The 17,963-nt window shown below is 41.1% G+C and overlaps 1 protein-coding gene across 1 annotated transcript; it reads left to right on the top strand.

Annotated features, from left to right (window-relative positions):
- The first annotated feature begins 8,623 nt into the window (after positions 1-8,623).
- Positions 8,624-12,374, top strand: LOC133895660 ((E)-beta-caryophyllene synthase-like). Its single transcript, XM_062336125.1, has 6 exons — positions 8,624-9,202; positions 9,284-9,647; positions 9,746-9,967; positions 10,945-11,080; positions 11,528-11,779; positions 12,014-12,374. The coding sequence occupies exons 1-6, from the start codon at positions 8,797-8,799 to the stop codon at positions 12,296-12,298; spliced, it is 1,665 nt and encodes a 554-aa protein (XP_062192109.1). The 5' UTR covers positions 8,624-8,796; the 3' UTR covers positions 12,299-12,374.
- Positions 12,375-17,963: the final 5,589 nt, after the last annotated feature.

Raw genomic sequence — 17,963 nt, 5'->3', positions numbered from 1 at the left:
GCACCATGTGTTTCATTTGCACAAATCGAAGTAATGACGTGTGTTTGCAATAAAAAGAGAAATTGCTCTGGCCACGTCTTGACAGGTATATATTGACATGCGATTAGTGTGAAATTTGAAAGGAACTGCTCTTTGTCGAAACTGGTAGAGCTATAGAATTAGGTTGGCAGCTAGCCCCTTTTTTTTTAATTTGCATGGTACCTACTATGTCAAGTGTCAAGATTTTGCATGATATCTGTGATAGTAAAATTCGGAACAATTGGACTCTAATTAATTAGCGCATGCATGTGTTTTCAGTTGAAGCATGCATGCGCGCGGCTGTGTTGCTTGCAATAGGAGGTATTTCTCCTTCGTGAAGGAAAGGCCTTTTCGTTGTCAAGGTTAGGGCATCGCTGATCTCGCCAACGTCTCCATTGCCTACCTCGCCGCACCCTTTCTCACTCCCCTCAAGCCCATCGCCGATCCCGCTGCTGTCCCCGTCGCCTACCTCAGCTGTATTGACCGTAGCCATGCTGTCCCGCTCCATACCTCACTCCTCTTGGGCCTATCGTTGAACTCACTGTTGTCCCCATCTCCTAGCGTGGCCACGCTCACCACGGCCGTGCTGCCCAGCTCCTCATCTCACTCTCCTAGGGCCTTATATTCTCCTATAATATATAGTAAAATTTGATTATGAAATAAATATTATATTAAAAATATTTTGAAATACAAATTTATTGGAACAAATTTTATATATTAAATATGTATATTTTAACAAATTGTTAATTAAAATTTATAAAGTTTGGCTTATTCGAAATAAAACCTGCCTTATATTCTTGAACAGATGGAGTATATGGGTACGAAGACGAGTGCAAAAAAAAAAAAAAGAGCGTTAGACGGGAAACAACCGAGTACACAGTAAGTAGATTAGGTTTTAATTGAGAGTAATAAACCAACTATATATGGTCAAGTGTCAGGATTTCGCATCATATATATTATAGTAAAATTTCGCACAACTGGACTCTAATTAGTTAGCGCATGCATGCATGCTAACTTCCTAGCTACTTACTACTGAGCTAACATGCATGCATGTGTTTTCAGTTGAAGCATGCAAGCGCGCGGCTGTCTAGCTTCCAAGAGGAAGTATTTCTCCCTCGTGAAGGAAAGGTCTTTTCTTAGTCAAGGTTACCGCAATTCAGGTCCTATTTGGTAGAGCACTGGGAGCTGATTCTGCTCTGGAATCACTCCCAGCGTTGCTAAACGGGCTGGTCGGGGAGTGATTCTGCTCGGAAATCACTTCCCTTTTTTATAGCGAGATGGGAGCTGAAAAAACTAGCTTCCACATGATTTCCGACCGATTCTTCTCGATTTCAACACAATATCCTCTCAGGAATCAATTCCACTGCTAGCATACTAAACGATTTTACAAACAGAATCACTTCCACCACAGAATCACTCCCAGCCTACTTCCACCACAGAATCACTCTCACCACAGAATCATAGCTCTACCAAACGGCCCCTCACTTGCCAACACACATCCGCCTCGTGTTATGTGCAAACCTCATGAAGGAAAGGGTCATGTGTCTTGACGTACATACCCTTGAGAGCGGTCATTGCCTTGATTTTTTTTAAATATTTTTTCATTAGAAAATTAAAAAATAATATCTAAAATCTGAAATTTGCAGAAATAGATGTTTGTCGGTATGTAGAGTATCGACTAGGGACCTATCGACACTCCTCGTGCTAGCAGCCTACATGGCTTGACGTGGTAGTGGGCCATAGGGCCCGTCGGCACACGATGTGCTGATGGGTCCCTAGGTTCATGCAAACAAGTATGTCGGTAGCGATATTGAAGTCGACAGGCCTGGCGGCAGGCGGTGTGCTGACAGGGATATTGGCACACCGAGTGCCGACAGGCCTGTCGGCACACCGCTTGCCAATAGGTAATTTTTTAATTTAGTTAGTTTTTGTATTGAACTGTTTTTATGTGAATAAAAAATATTTAATGGAAAATTGTAGTGAAATACAACACAATGGTATAATATTGAACTGTTTTTATGTGGATTTGTAAGATGGAAGTTTGAGATGTGGAATACGACACCTTCTAGTATGTAGAAAAATGACCGAAACTTGGACTATTTTGTACACTACTGCAGAAAAAGTTATCACTGCTGATTTTTTTGACATTTTCAAGGTAATTTTTGTTTGTGATGTTTTGCCTATTTTCTAGAGGCAATTGGATGTGTTCTTACAGCCACATTTTGATTTGATGATGGTTGCTATGAAAACATGGTATGGTTCGACTGTTTGCAAGTTAAATTGGCAGTAGTGTTGCTTTTCTTTGGTTTTGGGTCTGATTGTATATGGTTACATGTATATATGAGCTTGAGGGTTACTTGTGTAAATTGAAGTGATAGATTTTTTAGATCAGAGGAACTGCCAAACCATTCATTGGTTGTTTGCTCGAATTATTATGTATGACACAGATGGTGTGCTTAAATCAAATAATGGATTCCATTAGGCACTAGTGTCCATGCTCTGACAATGCAAATGACAAGTTTAGGAAGAGAGGCTAAGCTTAATACAATGACTCTATCATCCCAATCTGTTCTAACGATTCATACTACCTGCAATCTTACTAATTTTTTAGTGATTAGTCGATTAGCAAATGATCTCTATATGCATTGATCCTCTTCTTAACTTGCTGGAGAAATCTTAGATTAGCTGTCAACAAAAAATGTGTATCACTGATCCGCATAGAAGATGAGTTTACTCATGTACTCAAAGTCAAATAAGTTGACCAGTGACGTTGGTTGCTCGTTCTGCTACTAGGACTGAGTCTCTGTTGCTGACACCAAGTCCCCGTGCTCCTCGGGCCTTCGTTGCTTCTCCCCATCCAAGTCTAGCGAGTTTTTTTATTTTTATATTTTTTATTAAATATTTAAATAAATAGATTTTTGAGTCAATATTTGCAGAAATAGGCGTCTACCATCTTCTAAAAGGGCTGCAGCCCTTTCAGAGGATAGTAAGGATGGCCACGATGGCAACGCCACCTCTTACCGCCCTCTGAAAGGGCGGCTGGGGCTAACCGCCCTCTCAGAGGGCGGGTAGGGAGTAATCGCTCTCTGTGAGCGCGGGTAGGCCCAGATATGGTGAAATTAGTTTGTTTTTTAATTTTACGTTTGTATTGCTCAATATTAAAAATAGTGCACATTCATTCGGTAAAAAATATTTGAAATTGATATGTTGCAATTTTGGATCAGAATGGTAAAAAAGTGGCAAATATGGCATCATGGAGTAGTGATATTTTGAAAATTCTAGATCATTGTAAATTTGTCGATATTTGATGTAAAATTGTATCAATAATTATTTAGTGACGTATTGTTGGGAGGATGCAAAATCTAATTTTGTGTCCTTTCTCAAGGCAGCGGGACCTGCCGCCTTAGCGCGACGGACCCTCTCCCGCTTCTTTGCCCTCTCAGCTTAAGCCGCAGTATGATCCTACGTTGCCTTTCTCATGTGCTCCTCTTCATGCCGCTTCAGCCATAGTTCCTCTTGCTGTTGCTCGTACTTCCGGCATGCGTAAACTTCCCTCCTCCACCGCATGTTCATGTCAATCTACCGCTTCTGGTCTTCATTTTGCTCAATGTCGAGCCATTCAATGAAATCACAGATAGGTGGAGGAGACTGAACAAATAAAACAAGATGAGATATTAGTAAAACAGTGCATGAAATCAGGAACAAGATGTGAAAAGTGCCACATGACTGATCTATTCGCTATACCAGTGGGTACTCATACGGTCCATATTGAGGCTTGTCGTATTGGTAGTTGGCACAAATGAAGAAGCGTAGGCCATAGGTGTAAGAGAGGTCCTGGGACTCACGAAGCCTACAAAGGTCGCCACAGAAGCACATCGGTGGTTCGACCCCTGGGAGATGAAAAATCCCCCAATGTTTCTTGGGTGGGCTTGGTGGAGCTAAGGAAGACATTGTAGTTGAGAGGGATGAGAAATGAGTGGTGTATCCATGGATGAAGGTGGGGTTATTTATGGTGACGGAGGGCAGGTGCATGGAGTGAGTGTATGGGCTTTGCGAGAGGCTCGAGCATTGGATTCCCTGTTGAAGAATGGAAAAATTATGGCATTGATGCTAGGCGGAGATTACATGTGTCAAGATACATGTGTTGTTATTTAATTTATGGTTAAAGCTCTTCTCTGTGGTCACTTCTTGTCTACAGTCTGCGCCTGGACAGAGGTGTTGTCATTTCATGGTTAAAGTTGAGTCGTGCGGTTACTTCGTGTCTACAGATTACGCCAAGACAGAGGTGTTGTCATTTCATGGTTAAAGTTGAGTTGTGTGGTCACTTCTTGTCTAAACCTAGACTCCCGACAGAGGTTTCGAGTGGTCACTTCATATATAAGTAGCTTTGTAAGAAATACTTTTCTAAGTCTATCTTGAACAGTTCATACAAAGCCAAGGATGATAGAAAGTAGCGTGTGGTCACGTTGGATTAAGAAATGCAACTAGCGTACGGTCACATTGGAACAAGAAATGCAGTTATGACATGGTAAGTAGATCATAGAGAGTAGACACGTCCGAATATGTAAGAATAGTTCGCTAATCGAAGATGCATATGTAAGTTACAAAAGCAAAGGTACAATCCTACTGTTGTCTCCCTTATTGACGTTGGCCAGTTCCACCATCATGGTCCCGGTGCCGCTGCCACTGGTTCGCCCTCAAGTGGCCCCTAGAGTAGGTCAAGGCATCGGGTGAACCAACCTGCCCAGTAGGCCTAGTAGGGATCAAAGGTGTCGAGGCCTCCTCCTGGGTGTGCTATGTCCGAAGTGGAGCACTGGGCAGCTAGGACTGCGTGAGGACGTCGTAGTCCGGTGTGCCCCCAAAGAAGTCCCTCACGAGATCAAATGCGGGGTCTGGCCCAGGCTCATCCTCCTGATTTACTCTCTAGGAAGGCAATGACCTAGCAACACTCTCTCTAGGCCTATAAGCACTCATCACTCACTACTCTTGTGTTTAATTTGCCTTGAATAATCACATTAAGTACTTTGGTAGCTTGGATGTTTTCTCAAATGTGTATGAGATTTCTCTAGACTCCAGTAGCATGCCACACCTTCAAATGACTAGATGTAGAAGTATTTATAACCTCAAACCCGCGTACTAATCGTTAACCCAACGGCTCAGAAAAGTTATTAACACCGAATAATTCGGTGAGAACACTAGTACTAACATTGGATAATCCGGTGAGTACACTCTCACAAACTAGCCATTGGAACTCCAATCAAGCCTTTGTGAATATCGGATACACCGGTGTATACTTTGTCTCCATCACCAGACTATCCAGTGAGTTTATTCTTAGCATACGAGCTAACCGCATCCTCTCTATGTAAATTACACCGATGTAAGCATCCGGCGCATATCACTTCATCACCGGACTATCCGGTGAGTTGACTTCAGCCAACTGAGCCAATGCAACCCTCTCTGAAAATAATGCTCTGGTGCGTACAGCCTTTATCACCGGGCCATTCGATGTGTTGAACTTTGTTCTGCCTCTTTGCACTGTTCATTATCCAATATGTGCAATACATTGATCACTGGACCATCTGGTGCTTTGATCTTCAACTTCAAAGCTGCAATCTTCTTTGGACAAAATGCTCCGGTGTGTATCTTTTTTGATCACCGGATCTTCGAACGAGGTTTTCAGGTCTCTCTCCCCTTTTATCAAATATGCTCCGATGAGTTCAACACCTAGAGCATCGAACCATCCGGTGAGTCAAATCTTCCTGAAACTTCTCTAATTCAGTCCAACTTTATCCCGACTATGATGACTTCTTCATGTATTACATCTATAAGACTTACTAACATATATTCTTGACAAATATATTAATTCCATTAACTATATTATCATTAATCATCCAAAATCACAATCATAATTTAATAAAACTATTTTCGCTACAAGTGTCCATCCATCTGATTTTAATCAGAGGCGAATTATGTTACTAGAATGCATGACTGAACTATTAACCTCAATGCATCCATATTTTTGGTGTTCTTGCTTGCCCTGCCGAAGCTAGTACTGATGAACAGTGGACTGAACTATTAACTCAATGAGTTGTAAGTCGTCAGCAGAGATTCTTCGGTACGATCACAAGATCAATAGTGAAACTGAGAAAGAAAGGATGTCCATCCGTCTATCAGAGCGCCGCTGACATGCATGCACCATGTGTTTCATTTGCACAAATCGAAGTAATGACGTGTGTTTGCAATAAAAAGAGAAATTGCTCTGGCCACGTCTTGACAGGTATATATTGACATGCGATTAGTGTGAAATTTGAAAGGAACTGCTCTTTGTCGAAACTGGTAGAGCTATAGAATTAAGTTGGCAGCTAGCCCATTTTTTTAAATTTGCATGGTACGTACTATGTCAAGTGTCAAGATTTAGCATGATATTTGTGATAGTTAAATTCGGAACAATTGGACTCTAATTAATTAGCGCATGCATGTGTTTTCAGTTGAAGCATGCATGCGCGCGGCTGTGTTGCTTCCAATAGGAGGTATTTCTCCTTCGTGAAGGAAAGGTCTTTTCGTTGTCAAGGTTAGGGCATGGCTGATCTCGCCAACGTCTCCATTGCCTACCTCGCCGCACCCTTTCTCACTCCCCTCAAGCCCATCGCCGATCCCGCTGCTGTCCCCGCCGCCTACCTCAGCTGTATTGACCGTAGCCATGCTGTCCTGCTCCATACCTCACTCCTCTCGGGCCTATCGCTGAACTCACTGTTGTCCCCATCTCCTAGCGTGGCCACGCTCACCACGGCCGTGCTGCCAGCTCCTCATCTCACTCTCCTAGGGCCTTATATTCTCCTATAATATATAGTAAAATTTGATTATGAAATAAATATTATATTAAAAATAATTTGAAATACAAATTTATTGAAACAAATTTTATATATTAAATATATATATTTTAACTAATTGTTAATTAAAATTTATAAAGTTTGGTTTATTCGAAATAAAATATGACTTATATTCTTGAACGGATGGAGTATATGGGTAAAAATTGACTACTAGCTAGGTGATGTAATTTTGTGGTAACACCCCCGTACACCCCAAAAGCCCAGGACATGTGCTTAACGAGCTCGTCGAGGCCAACGAAGACGAGTGCAGAAAAAAAAAAGAGCGTTAGACGGGAAACAACCGAGTACACAGTATAGCAGATTAGGTTTTAATTGGGAGTAATAAACCAACTATATATGGTCAAGTGTCAGAATTTCGTATCATATATATACTTCCTCTGATTACAAATGTAAATTATTTTAGCCTTCTCAACTATTCTCTAAATATAAGTTATTCTGGAACTTCTATACATTTTTTTTCTTTTTTTCCTGTCTTACCATTGTTTAATAAATGCTACCGCTCTCACAATTGAATAAGTTATCTTTTCCAATACAGAATAAATAAAAGGTAATAAGATCATTTAATCTATTTTTTTAATCTTTGTATATAAATCTAAACGATTTATATTTGTAATTGGATGGAGTATTATAGTAAAATTTTGCACAACTGGACTCTAATTAGTTAGCGCATGATGTGTTTTCGGTTGAAGCATGCATGCGCGCGGCTGTCTAGCTTCCAAGAGGAAGTATTTCTCCCTCGTGAAGGAAAGGTCTTTTCTTAGTCAAGGTTACCGCAATTCACTTGCCAACACACATCCGCCTCGTGTTATGTGCAAACCTCACGAAGGAAAGGGTCATGTGTCTTGACGTACATACCCTTGAGAACGGTCATTGCCTTGATTTTTTTTAAATATTTTTTCATTAGAAAATTAAAAAATAATATCTAAAATCTGAAATTTGCATAAATAGATGTTTGTCGGTACGTAGAGTACTGATTAGCCTACATGGCTTGACGTGGTAGTGGGCCATAGGGCCTGTCGACACACGATGTGCTGATGGGTCCCTGGGTTTATGCAAACAAGTATGTCGGCAACGATATTGAAGTCGACAGGCCTGGCGGCAAGCGGTGTGCTGACAGGGGTATTGGCACACCGAGTGCCGATAGGTCTGTCGGCACACCGCTTGCCAATAGGTAATTTTTTTAATTTAGTTAGTTTTTGTATTGAACTGTTTTTATGTGAATAAAAAATATTTAATGGAAAATTGCATTGAAATACAACACAATGGTATAATATTGAAATGCTAAATTATTCGACAAGAGTAATTGAATACGACAATTTTATTTGCGCACACCACGGATGAGCCACACACCGACTATAACAACGATAATAGCTTGTGCGGTACAATTTTGATACTGATAAACTAAGTGCCGACAGGCCTCCGCGGTGCGTCGAATACCGAAGTGGCGCCAACCTGGCATTGGTCGCACCACCTATCAGCTCTTCAACTGCCGACAAGCCCTGAGCCCACAGTGCACGTAGGTTGTCGGCACGTGGAGTGACTATAGGTCCCTAGTCGGCACTCTACGTGCCGACAAACATCTATTTCTGTAAATTTCGGATTTTAGATATATTTTTTCAATTTTCCTATAAAATAATATTATTTAAAAAAATTCCATCGCCTTCGCCTCAGCAGCATTTTTTTATTGGTAGCGATCCGCAACTCGACATGACCGTACCTTTGAATGGTATTCTGATCTACATCACTGATTATTGTGCGCGCGCGTCTATATAAAGCCAGCGAACCCAGCCATCTTCTTCAAGCCATCCACCGCCCTCGAGCTCAGGCATCGATCATCCAGCGCTATATAGCATCCTAGCAACCTGTGTGATCAACCCCAGCCGTTGCTATGGCGACCACCACCACCCACGGCCCCATCGCTCTGGCCTCGCAGTCGACGAAGCAGGACGTGCAGCACAATCCCCGGCCGTACACGCCGAGCCCCTGGGGCGACTTCTTCCTCACCCACCAGCCGTGCACGCCGGCAGAGCTCCTGTCCATGAAGGAGAAGGCGCAGGCCAGGAAGGAGGAGGTGAGGCGGATCTTGCTGGACGCCGCAGCCTCCTCCGACCTGGCGCGGAAGCTGGACCTCGTCGACGCGCTGCAGCGGCTCGGAGTCGACTACCACTACAAGAAGGAGATCGACGAGCTGCTTCGTGCCGTCTACGATGACAAGGATGGAGCTTCTGATGACCTCTATGTCACCTCGCTGAGGTTCTACTTGCTCAGGAAGCATGGGTACACCGTCTGTTCTGGTAAGTTCAGCAATACAAGCTACAGGCTATTTGCTTAGTAGTCTATACTTTTGGCTGATGATGCCTTTTTTAATGTTGCAGACATATTTTTGAAGTTCAGGGATAATGAAGGATATATTGTAAGCAATGATGCAAGATGTTTGTTAAGACTGTATGATGCCGCATATCTTAGAGTGAATGGGGAAGAAATACTCGATAATATTATTACTTTCACCAAGAGTCTGCTTCAATCTATTGTAGAATATCTCGAGCCAGACTTGAAAGAAGAGGTGAAATTTGCGTTGAAAACACCTCTTTTCAGGAGACTCAAAAGAGTAGAAGCGAGGCAATATATCTCAATATACGAGAAAAAGACTACCCATAATGACGTGGTATTGGAGTTTGCAAAGTTGGACTTCAACATTATACTAACTCTATATTGTGAGGAGCTAAAAGATCTTACATTGTAAGAACACTCACTAATAACAGAGTGAAGTTGCAGTATGTACTTTCATTATCAATGTCTCTATACATGTGTTCTTATACATATATATCTATTTACAGGTGGTGGAAAGAGTTCCAAACGCAGGCAAATATATCAAGCTATGCACGAGATAGGATGGTGGAGATGCATTTTTGGATGCTCGGAGTGTTCTTTGAGCCCCAATATTCATGTTCACGAAAAATGCTTACACAACTGTTTACGATGGTATCCATACTTGATGATTTGTATGACAATTATTGCACCACAGAAGAAGGCAGTGTCTTCCTAGCAGCACTGCAAAGGTTAGCATCACTTATTGTTCAATTTCATTACGCTGCTTATTATATATAGTAACAAAGGTCTATACTCTATGCCTCCTTTGGATTAAAGGAAATAAAAGTGGAGGGACGATCTCATATATAGGATTTGAATCCTATAGGAAAAATTCCTATACAGTTCTTTGGAACAAAGGATTGAAATTCAAACATTCCTATGAAATGACTTGTTTAGTAGGAATTTTCGAGGATTTCTAACATGAGGCCCAACCTCATGGAAAAATTATTGTGTGCCCATCTCTCTCTTCTAATTCCTGTGTATTTCACGTGCTCCTTCCAAGCGGTCAATCCTACAATTTTCTTGTATTTTGCAATCCTTTGTTTTGCATTTACATTCCTACTAAAATCTAGTGTGCTTTTTTTCTGTTCTTGTGGTTTCGATTCCTACATTCCGAAGTAGCCCTAAATAATTTATTTTTATGATACTATATGTGAAAAATATGATAATATATTATAACGCTTTTGAAAAATGGACACTTAAATTAAACTACTTTCTAGCTTCTACCACAAAAACGATGCCCTTTTGACATCAAATTGGTCCTAAAACATAGTTTTGAGAAGCAATTTACATATTGTAATATTTAAATAGAATAATTTAAATTAGAGTATCATAAAGTGTTTTTGAACAGTTTGTGCCTTTTCATGTTGTGGATCTCAAACCTTTGTGAAGATATTTTTAGTGAAGATAAAATTATCTGTAAGACAACAAAAGGACTTCGAGGGAGTATATACATGTAGTGCAAGAGTATTTGTGGATATCTCTTTTCTATGTTTGTAAACACAAGCTTTGTGATATTAAGAATATTGCGAAAAACATAATCTCAATTTACTTATGGTATATAGCTTATCCACACTAAGCATTATTATTTGTACGTAAGCTATATATATTCTATTTTGTTATAAAATTTGGTAAAAAAATCTCATTTATTTGTTGGAAATGGCAGGTGGGATGAAGAAGTAGCAGAGCAATGCCCAGCATACCTAAGGACCTTATATATAAATATACTTACCACTGTAGAGGCTATGGAGGAAGAGCTGAAACTTCAAAAGAACAAACATGCCAAGTTGGTAAAAAGACTGGTATGGCTTATGTAATCTTATCGAAACAACATAGGAGGCAAATTATTGTGAAGAATCTTGGTTATATTATGCGTGTAGCTTTAAATGTTCATTGTGCATCCTTCCGATTGTTAGATTTAAAATCTTACATTGTACAGTGCAATCTAAAATCAATTCACTTATGTATTTTATTTTGATACCAAATAAACAAGCATGAAATATCTAAAATTAATCTAATCTTACAAATTTCACCTTGCATGTGTAATAGATTACAAGTTTAACGTGTAACCGCTTGGTCTAATCTTAATTATTTTCCAGAGAAAATTTTAATTTTGGCATGCTTCCAAGTTCCAGCTGTAGTGTGTGTTTGAATGCATATGGTGTGCATGCAGCCAGCCATTACAAAAAATGGAAAAATTGTCTAGCATATATGTATATTTGAACTTTACATTTTTCACATGTATTTAGGTAATCGACATGGCCAAATGTTATCATGCGGAGGTGGAATGGCGTGATAAGAAATATGTGCCAGCCACTGTTGAAGAACATCTAAAAGTTTCGGCACGTAGTAGTGGTTGTATGCACTTAACGAGCCAGGCATTCATTTCAATGGGAGATCTGGCAACTACGGAGGCTATTGAGTGGGTCTATACCTATCCAAAGATTATCCGAGCTGTTTGCATTATTGCACGCCTTGCTAATGATATAATGTCGTACAAGGTATACGTACTACTTAACTCTATATATCATAAGTGAAAATAAATAATAAATTTAACTGAACCATTCCTAACTTTTCACTGAAAATACTCTATATAGGGTCTTTCTTTGGGCCTACGGACTTTGTACACCTGTAAATACTTTTTATTTTAATGAAATAGAAAAAACCAGTAGGGGGCTCTCTCCTCTGTTGTTCCGCTAAAGAAAGAACTTTTCACTCATTCTCTTTTTCTGAAGCGAGAACAAGAATCGAAGAATATGGTATCCACGGTGCAAGCTTGTGTGAAAGAATATGGTGTCACAATAGAACAGGCAACAGAAAAGCTCAGAGAACTAATCGAGGAAGCGTGGATGGACATCACCGAGGAGTGCCTCAGACAACCACAACCATTGACGCTTCTGGACAGGGCGGTCAATCTGGCACGTACAATGGATTTTCTATACAAAGATGTAGATGGATACACCGAATCATACACTATCAAAGACACTTTGGATTCACAGTATGTGGATCTAATATATTAAAATCTTATGACAGTGGCCATGATCATGCACGCCAGCTTAATATGAAATCATTGTATAAATGTGGACAGTTAAGATCCGTGTTGATGAAATAATGTAGTATATTTTATCGAATAAATGTAATGATCTCCTCTTAATTAGTTTGTATGCTACGCACAGCTGTTTTTCTTTTTTGAAATTCTATTGAACTTGAGGCTCGGCAAGATATATCGCTGGCCACCAACACAAGTATATCAGCATCGTCTGACCAAATTAACCTGATCAGCGCATCCATGCAAACACCAGTTCCAGCCAAGAAATGGCTAACTCCAGGAGCTACTAAAGTTCCATTCGCATTCATCCCTCCCCATCCGCCACTTCTGGCTCCTGTTCTTTTAAAGAAAAAAGATAAAGCACCATCATCACAGTTGAGCTTGATGATCCATTTCTTAGCTACCGATCTACCAAATTTTCTGATAGCCCATAATCCTCCTCTGGACGACTACTCTTCCAAACGCACGTGATGGGCTGGATCGGACCGTATTTGGGCCTGACCATATCCCTAGTTTCTTTTCTAATTTTGGTCGGGCTGGTAGAGGTCGTACTTGTACTTCCTACGCGAATGCTATACTTGGTGTATGCACCATCCGGTGCTCGCTACACAAGAGGTGCCGCTTGCCAGCCTTCTTTTCTACCTCGCGACGGACTCCACGTTGCTAGCCTCCCTACTACAGAAAATCTCTTTACTACCAGCTCCGAAATATCTTTCACTGTCGATTTTAAAGTCGATGATGGATAACGGACAATGATAGTCCTAGATTACCACTGTCGGCCAGTGAAACGAGGTTTCACTGTCGGCCCAAGGATTAAGCCGGCAGTGATGCCCTGGTATCACTGTCGACTGGTGGTTTTAACCAGCAATGATAGTCGTGAAATCACTGCCGGCTGAATCTTTGAGCCGGCAGTGTTTTGTCTCTCCTCTCTCCTACGTCTCTCTCCTCTCTGTCCTCTCCTCTCTCGCGCATATGTCCTCTTCTCTCTATGTCTCTCTCTGCCTCTCAATACACTGCCGACTGAATCTTTGAGCCGGCAGTGTTTTGTCTCTCCTCTCTCCTATGTCTCTCTCCTCTCTCTCCCATCTGTCCTCTCCTCTCTACGTCTCTCTTTGCCTCTCAATACATGCATACAATGAGATATGTTTAATGTAAATCAATAATAAAGACACCTTCATAAATACATAGTAATTTATATCCTTCATTAATACATAGTAATTAATGTCCTTCATTAATATACAAATAAAGCTACTTAATCTGGCTTAACGATATATATACTGTCAAGCCCCTTGGTAGATTTTCTCCTTGTCGCATACTCTATACTAGAAGGTATGGTGTCATCAAAAGGTCTGTTACGCGTCGACGACACAATCGATTCATGAAACTCACCGTTTGAGTTGATAAAATATTCAATGAAGAACCCAACGATTTATTCTTAAATGACATGTATTTTCGTAGGGAATATCGAAAGAATTAGTCCTTGAACGCGTAAGAACATAGAACCTGCAGAGATTGTTGCCGGGTGGCTGCCTCATACATTTAAAGAGGAAATGATTCGTCAGTGAAATGAATTGAATATTTTTAATTAGTAGGAAATGCAAGACATGAATATTTCCCGTGTACCGAAAAGTCGTCTTTTACATCATACCGCTTCCTGTATGGACGATATACAATACTCTTTTTGCAGTATTTTATGTATACCCTGTATGTGAATATGAATACTAATTAAACTTAGATGCAATCGACGAGAAGATTAAATGATCAAGTTTCCCTTTTTAGCATGTTGATGAGGTCTTGTTAAGTCTTCTTATCTCTTTTTTTAGTCCAAAACAATGATCTTGCTCAAATCTGGGTGGATGACAAAGAGGATACAATGAATCATATAACGTGTGATGCGCCCATGGCTCTCTCGGATACACACATGGTGAATTCGTTCCTTATTGTTCATATTTTCTTCATGGAAAATAAAATACTACTAAGTATTGTGTTGTTTTGTTCCTTAGGAACATATGAGAAGAACCACAACCTTACCCGGACATCACCCCTTGATCTACTCGAACTCGAAGCTAAGCTCTGGTCGTGGTCGTGGTCGTGGTTGAGTTTCAGGATAGCATGTCAATAAAATGGGCATAACTCTCGCATACAGAGTCCAATTGAGGTGCTCTTAGACTCGTTGGAAAGCTGTTGACGAGACCTTTTTAGTGGATCTGGTCTCTCCCTTAGATTCCTTATAGATTAATCAGAGTCATTAAAATAAGGTGCTGCGTCACCATTTTGAACCCTGTCGGGTCTTGTAATCGTGTCGGGGTTGGAGTCCAGGTTATGCACGCCTCTTTCCATAGTTGCACAACCCTAGGTCGATCTCCTCACGTCTCCCCCTATATATACACAGTAGCCGTTGTAGTTTAGGCTCAGGTTTTGCTTAGATTATTCTATTTTATACAGTTTCATCGCTTGTTCGGTTTGTAAAACCTCAACTCGAGTACTTCATTAGTAATTAGCAATATTCAGATTGTATCTACCTGTTCTTGCTTGTGTTCTCGATTCGCTTGCAGGAAAAGCCTTCTTAGCGAGGTTATCCGCGTCTTGACACGGTTGATAACCACGGAGTAGTGGTGTAGTGGTTGCGAGGGTTCTCGATCTATTCTATTCGGAGCCTTTGGATCATCAACGTCGAAACTCCACCAATCGACTTATCATATTACTTTCGGAAGATTGGCCCGGCGCGCATCAACGTGAATTATATACATAAGTCACTTATAACGTGAAGGTACAAGATCATATAACGTGAATTATATACATAAGTCACTTATAGAGTCCACGCTCTGACTATGGTCACGTCGATGCATCTTCCTTGAATATTTCATATAAGCACTCGAATTTCACCCAGAAGTAGTCGTTCCTGTTGAGGAAATATTCAACACCTCAAAACCCTGTCTGGACTGCTCCAAGTACCACATATGTAATCAGTGCATTTGAGTTATAAGGTTTCTTTCTATATCTGGTTTGACCAAAGGTTTGTCTAACTCAAACAGCCATGTAACATCCAACTTTCGGATTTCTGCTCCCGCAACAAGCTGTGCTAGCTCCTCTACTGTTAATCTAGAAGTAGTCATGAAGTCCCTAATGCTTGGAGCATCCTCAATGATTGGACCTGATTTCCTCTTGGCCTGCTTTTTGCTGATGTGTTTGTAGTCAGTTGGTGGCTTTCTTGAAGCTACCCCCGTCTGTTTAACTTTGGTTATATTCAAGAAAAATTTTGTGCTATCTTCTAGTACAACAGTCTTCGGTGGAGGTGCTGGAGGATGGAAATGAGCCGTTGCACTAGCGTCCACAATCTTTTTGGCTTCCTCAGGATTAAGTGAATAGACATTATTGGGTTCCGCCAACTTCTTAGATGACATCGTATTCTTGGATGCTGCGGAACCTGATCGTGTTTTCCGAGATGATGGCTGGCTTTTTGATGGTGCTGGCTTCTTGAGTAGTGGACTTCTTTGGGGTGATGTCTGAGGAGGTGGACTTCTTCTAGGAGATGGCTGAGGAGAGAGAGATCTACAAGGCAACAACGGCCCGGGGTGTAGTGGAGAGAAGAGCTTCTCGGGAGCTGTTCCTGGTGAAAACACTATATAGGCCTTCTCCCACGTGATGAATGTGTGCTCGTTCTCTCCTATAGTGTTCACACCCTCTTCTACGGGGTAGTCCATCTGAACATGATGGTAATGGTCAACTGCCTCGTCTACTTCGACCACGGCGTAGCCCTCCAGTATCGGACGTCTGTGCAAAAGGTCATGGGCGTCATGGGGATAAGCCATGCTGGAAGCCACCTTGATGGTAATATTTTTAGCACCATTGTGTTCCACGGGATAAGTGATGGAGTCAGCTCCAGTAACTCCTGTGGATGCACAGATACTTCGACGAACACCGGGGCTGGAGCGCGCAAAATTAGGAGACGCTACCAACCGTTCCTGTTCGCTCACAATGGCGCCCCGTTCACGCATGAGGGCTTGTTGTACTGCTTGTGCTATTTTTTTGTCAGTATGTTCCCTCTCATGTTGTAGCACTTGTTCAAGAAATTCCACTGTTCTAGCTTATTCTACCTCTCGTTCTACATCTCGCTCTACTTAGGATCTCTTTCAACTCTTGTAACTGTTGATAGCGCCTGGGAATCCATATTTTCAACCCATCACACCAACACCTCGTGTGCGACCACCGTGCTCCTTGTTTCCCAGGGCCAATGTGAACAATGAGATGCACCATGATATCAAAAATTGATGGAGGGAAACACACCTCAAGATGGGATAGAGTCTCAACCACGTCTTCCTACAGCTTATCGAGCTTTGTCGGATTGATAGCCTTCTGTGATATCACGTTGAAGAATGAACATGACTTTACAATTGAGTTTCGAACCTTCGGCAGTAGAAAACCTCTGATTGAAATTGGAAGCATTTGTGTTATCATCACATGACAATCAGGAGACTTCATGCTAGTTAAATTCAAATCATTCATGTTTACTAGTCTCTTTATGTTGGCGGAGTAACTGGATGGAACTTTGATTCCATGCAAGAACCTGCACATTACAATTTTCTCCACCTTGCTTAGACTGTAGCTAGCGGGACCAAGATATTTGCTTCCTTCTTCCATATCTTTGGGATGTAGATCATGTCTGAGTTTCAAATGTTCCAGGTAATTCCGTGCTTGGAGTATATCCTTTGTTTTGTCAGGTATGTCTAGTAACGTACCAATCAAGCTATCACACACATTCTTCTCGATATGCATGGCATTAGTTGCGTGTCGTACAACCAAATCCAGCCAATAAGCTAAGTCATAAAAAACAATTTTCTTTTTGAACATAGGAGCTCTAAGATTAGATTTTAGAACCGGTGTACTCTCGTGTCCCTTTCCAAGGATAACCCTAAGTCTCTTTTCCATCTCATATACCTATCTCCTAGTGCGATGCTTAGGAGATGATCAATTCTCAACTTTCCCATCAAAAGCTCTTCTGTTGCTACGGTACAGATGATCCATGCGAAGAAATTTATGATGACTTAGGTACACCATTTATCTGCTATTCTTCAGCCACAAGCTCTCTATTTCATCCAAGCAATACACGCATGCAAAGCAACATTTGACAATCTGGCCCGATAGGTTGCCAAGGGCAGACCAATCTTGGATTGTTATGAATAGCATTGCGCATAGGGTGAAGTTCTCTCACTTGTATTCATCCCATACCCGCACACCATCATTCCACAGTGTTACAAGATCTTCCATTAATGATTTTAGGTAGATATCTATATCATTGTGAGGTTGCCTCGGCCCTGGTATTAGCACTAGCATCATAATGTACTTTCGCTTCATACACAACCAAGGAGGAAGGTTGTAGATACATAGAGTCACGGGTGAAGTTCTATGACTATTGCTCATGTTGCTAAATGGATTCATCCCATCCGTACTCAGCCTAAATCTTATATTCCTCACATCTTCTGCAACGGGCTTCTTGTATTTCCTATCGATGTTTCTCCACTGCATAGAACCAGCGGGGTGTCTCCCATCATCCTTGTGCTCCTCAGTGTGCCATTGCATCAATTCAACATGCCTTTTGTTCATGAATAAACGCTTCAAACGAGGAACTATATGAA

This window comes from Phragmites australis, chromosome 16 (genome assembly GCF_958298935.1).
Source record: "Phragmites australis chromosome 16, lpPhrAust1.1, whole genome shotgun sequence".
In the NCBI taxonomy this organism is placed as follows: Eukaryota; Viridiplantae; Streptophyta; class Magnoliopsida; order Poales; family Poaceae; genus Phragmites; species Phragmites australis.
The sequence above is the reverse complement of the archived record's forward strand: the minus strand, read 5'-3'. Positions and strand labels throughout refer to the sequence as shown.

Bases quoted from the DNA above. Each gene is read 5' to 3' on its own strand.
- LOC133895660 (XM_062336125.1), top strand. From the start codon at position 8,797: ATGGCGACCACCACCACCCACGGCCCCATCGCTCTGGCCTCGCAGTCG. The intron at 9,968-10,944 runs GTTAGCATCACT...TGGAAATGGCAG, and splicing joins TTCCTAGCAGCACTGCAAAG to GTGGGATGAAGAAGTAGCAG. The intron at 11,780-12,013 runs GTATACGTACTA...CTTTTTCTGAAG, and splicing joins ATGATATAATGTCGTACAAG to CGAGAACAAGAATCGAAGAA.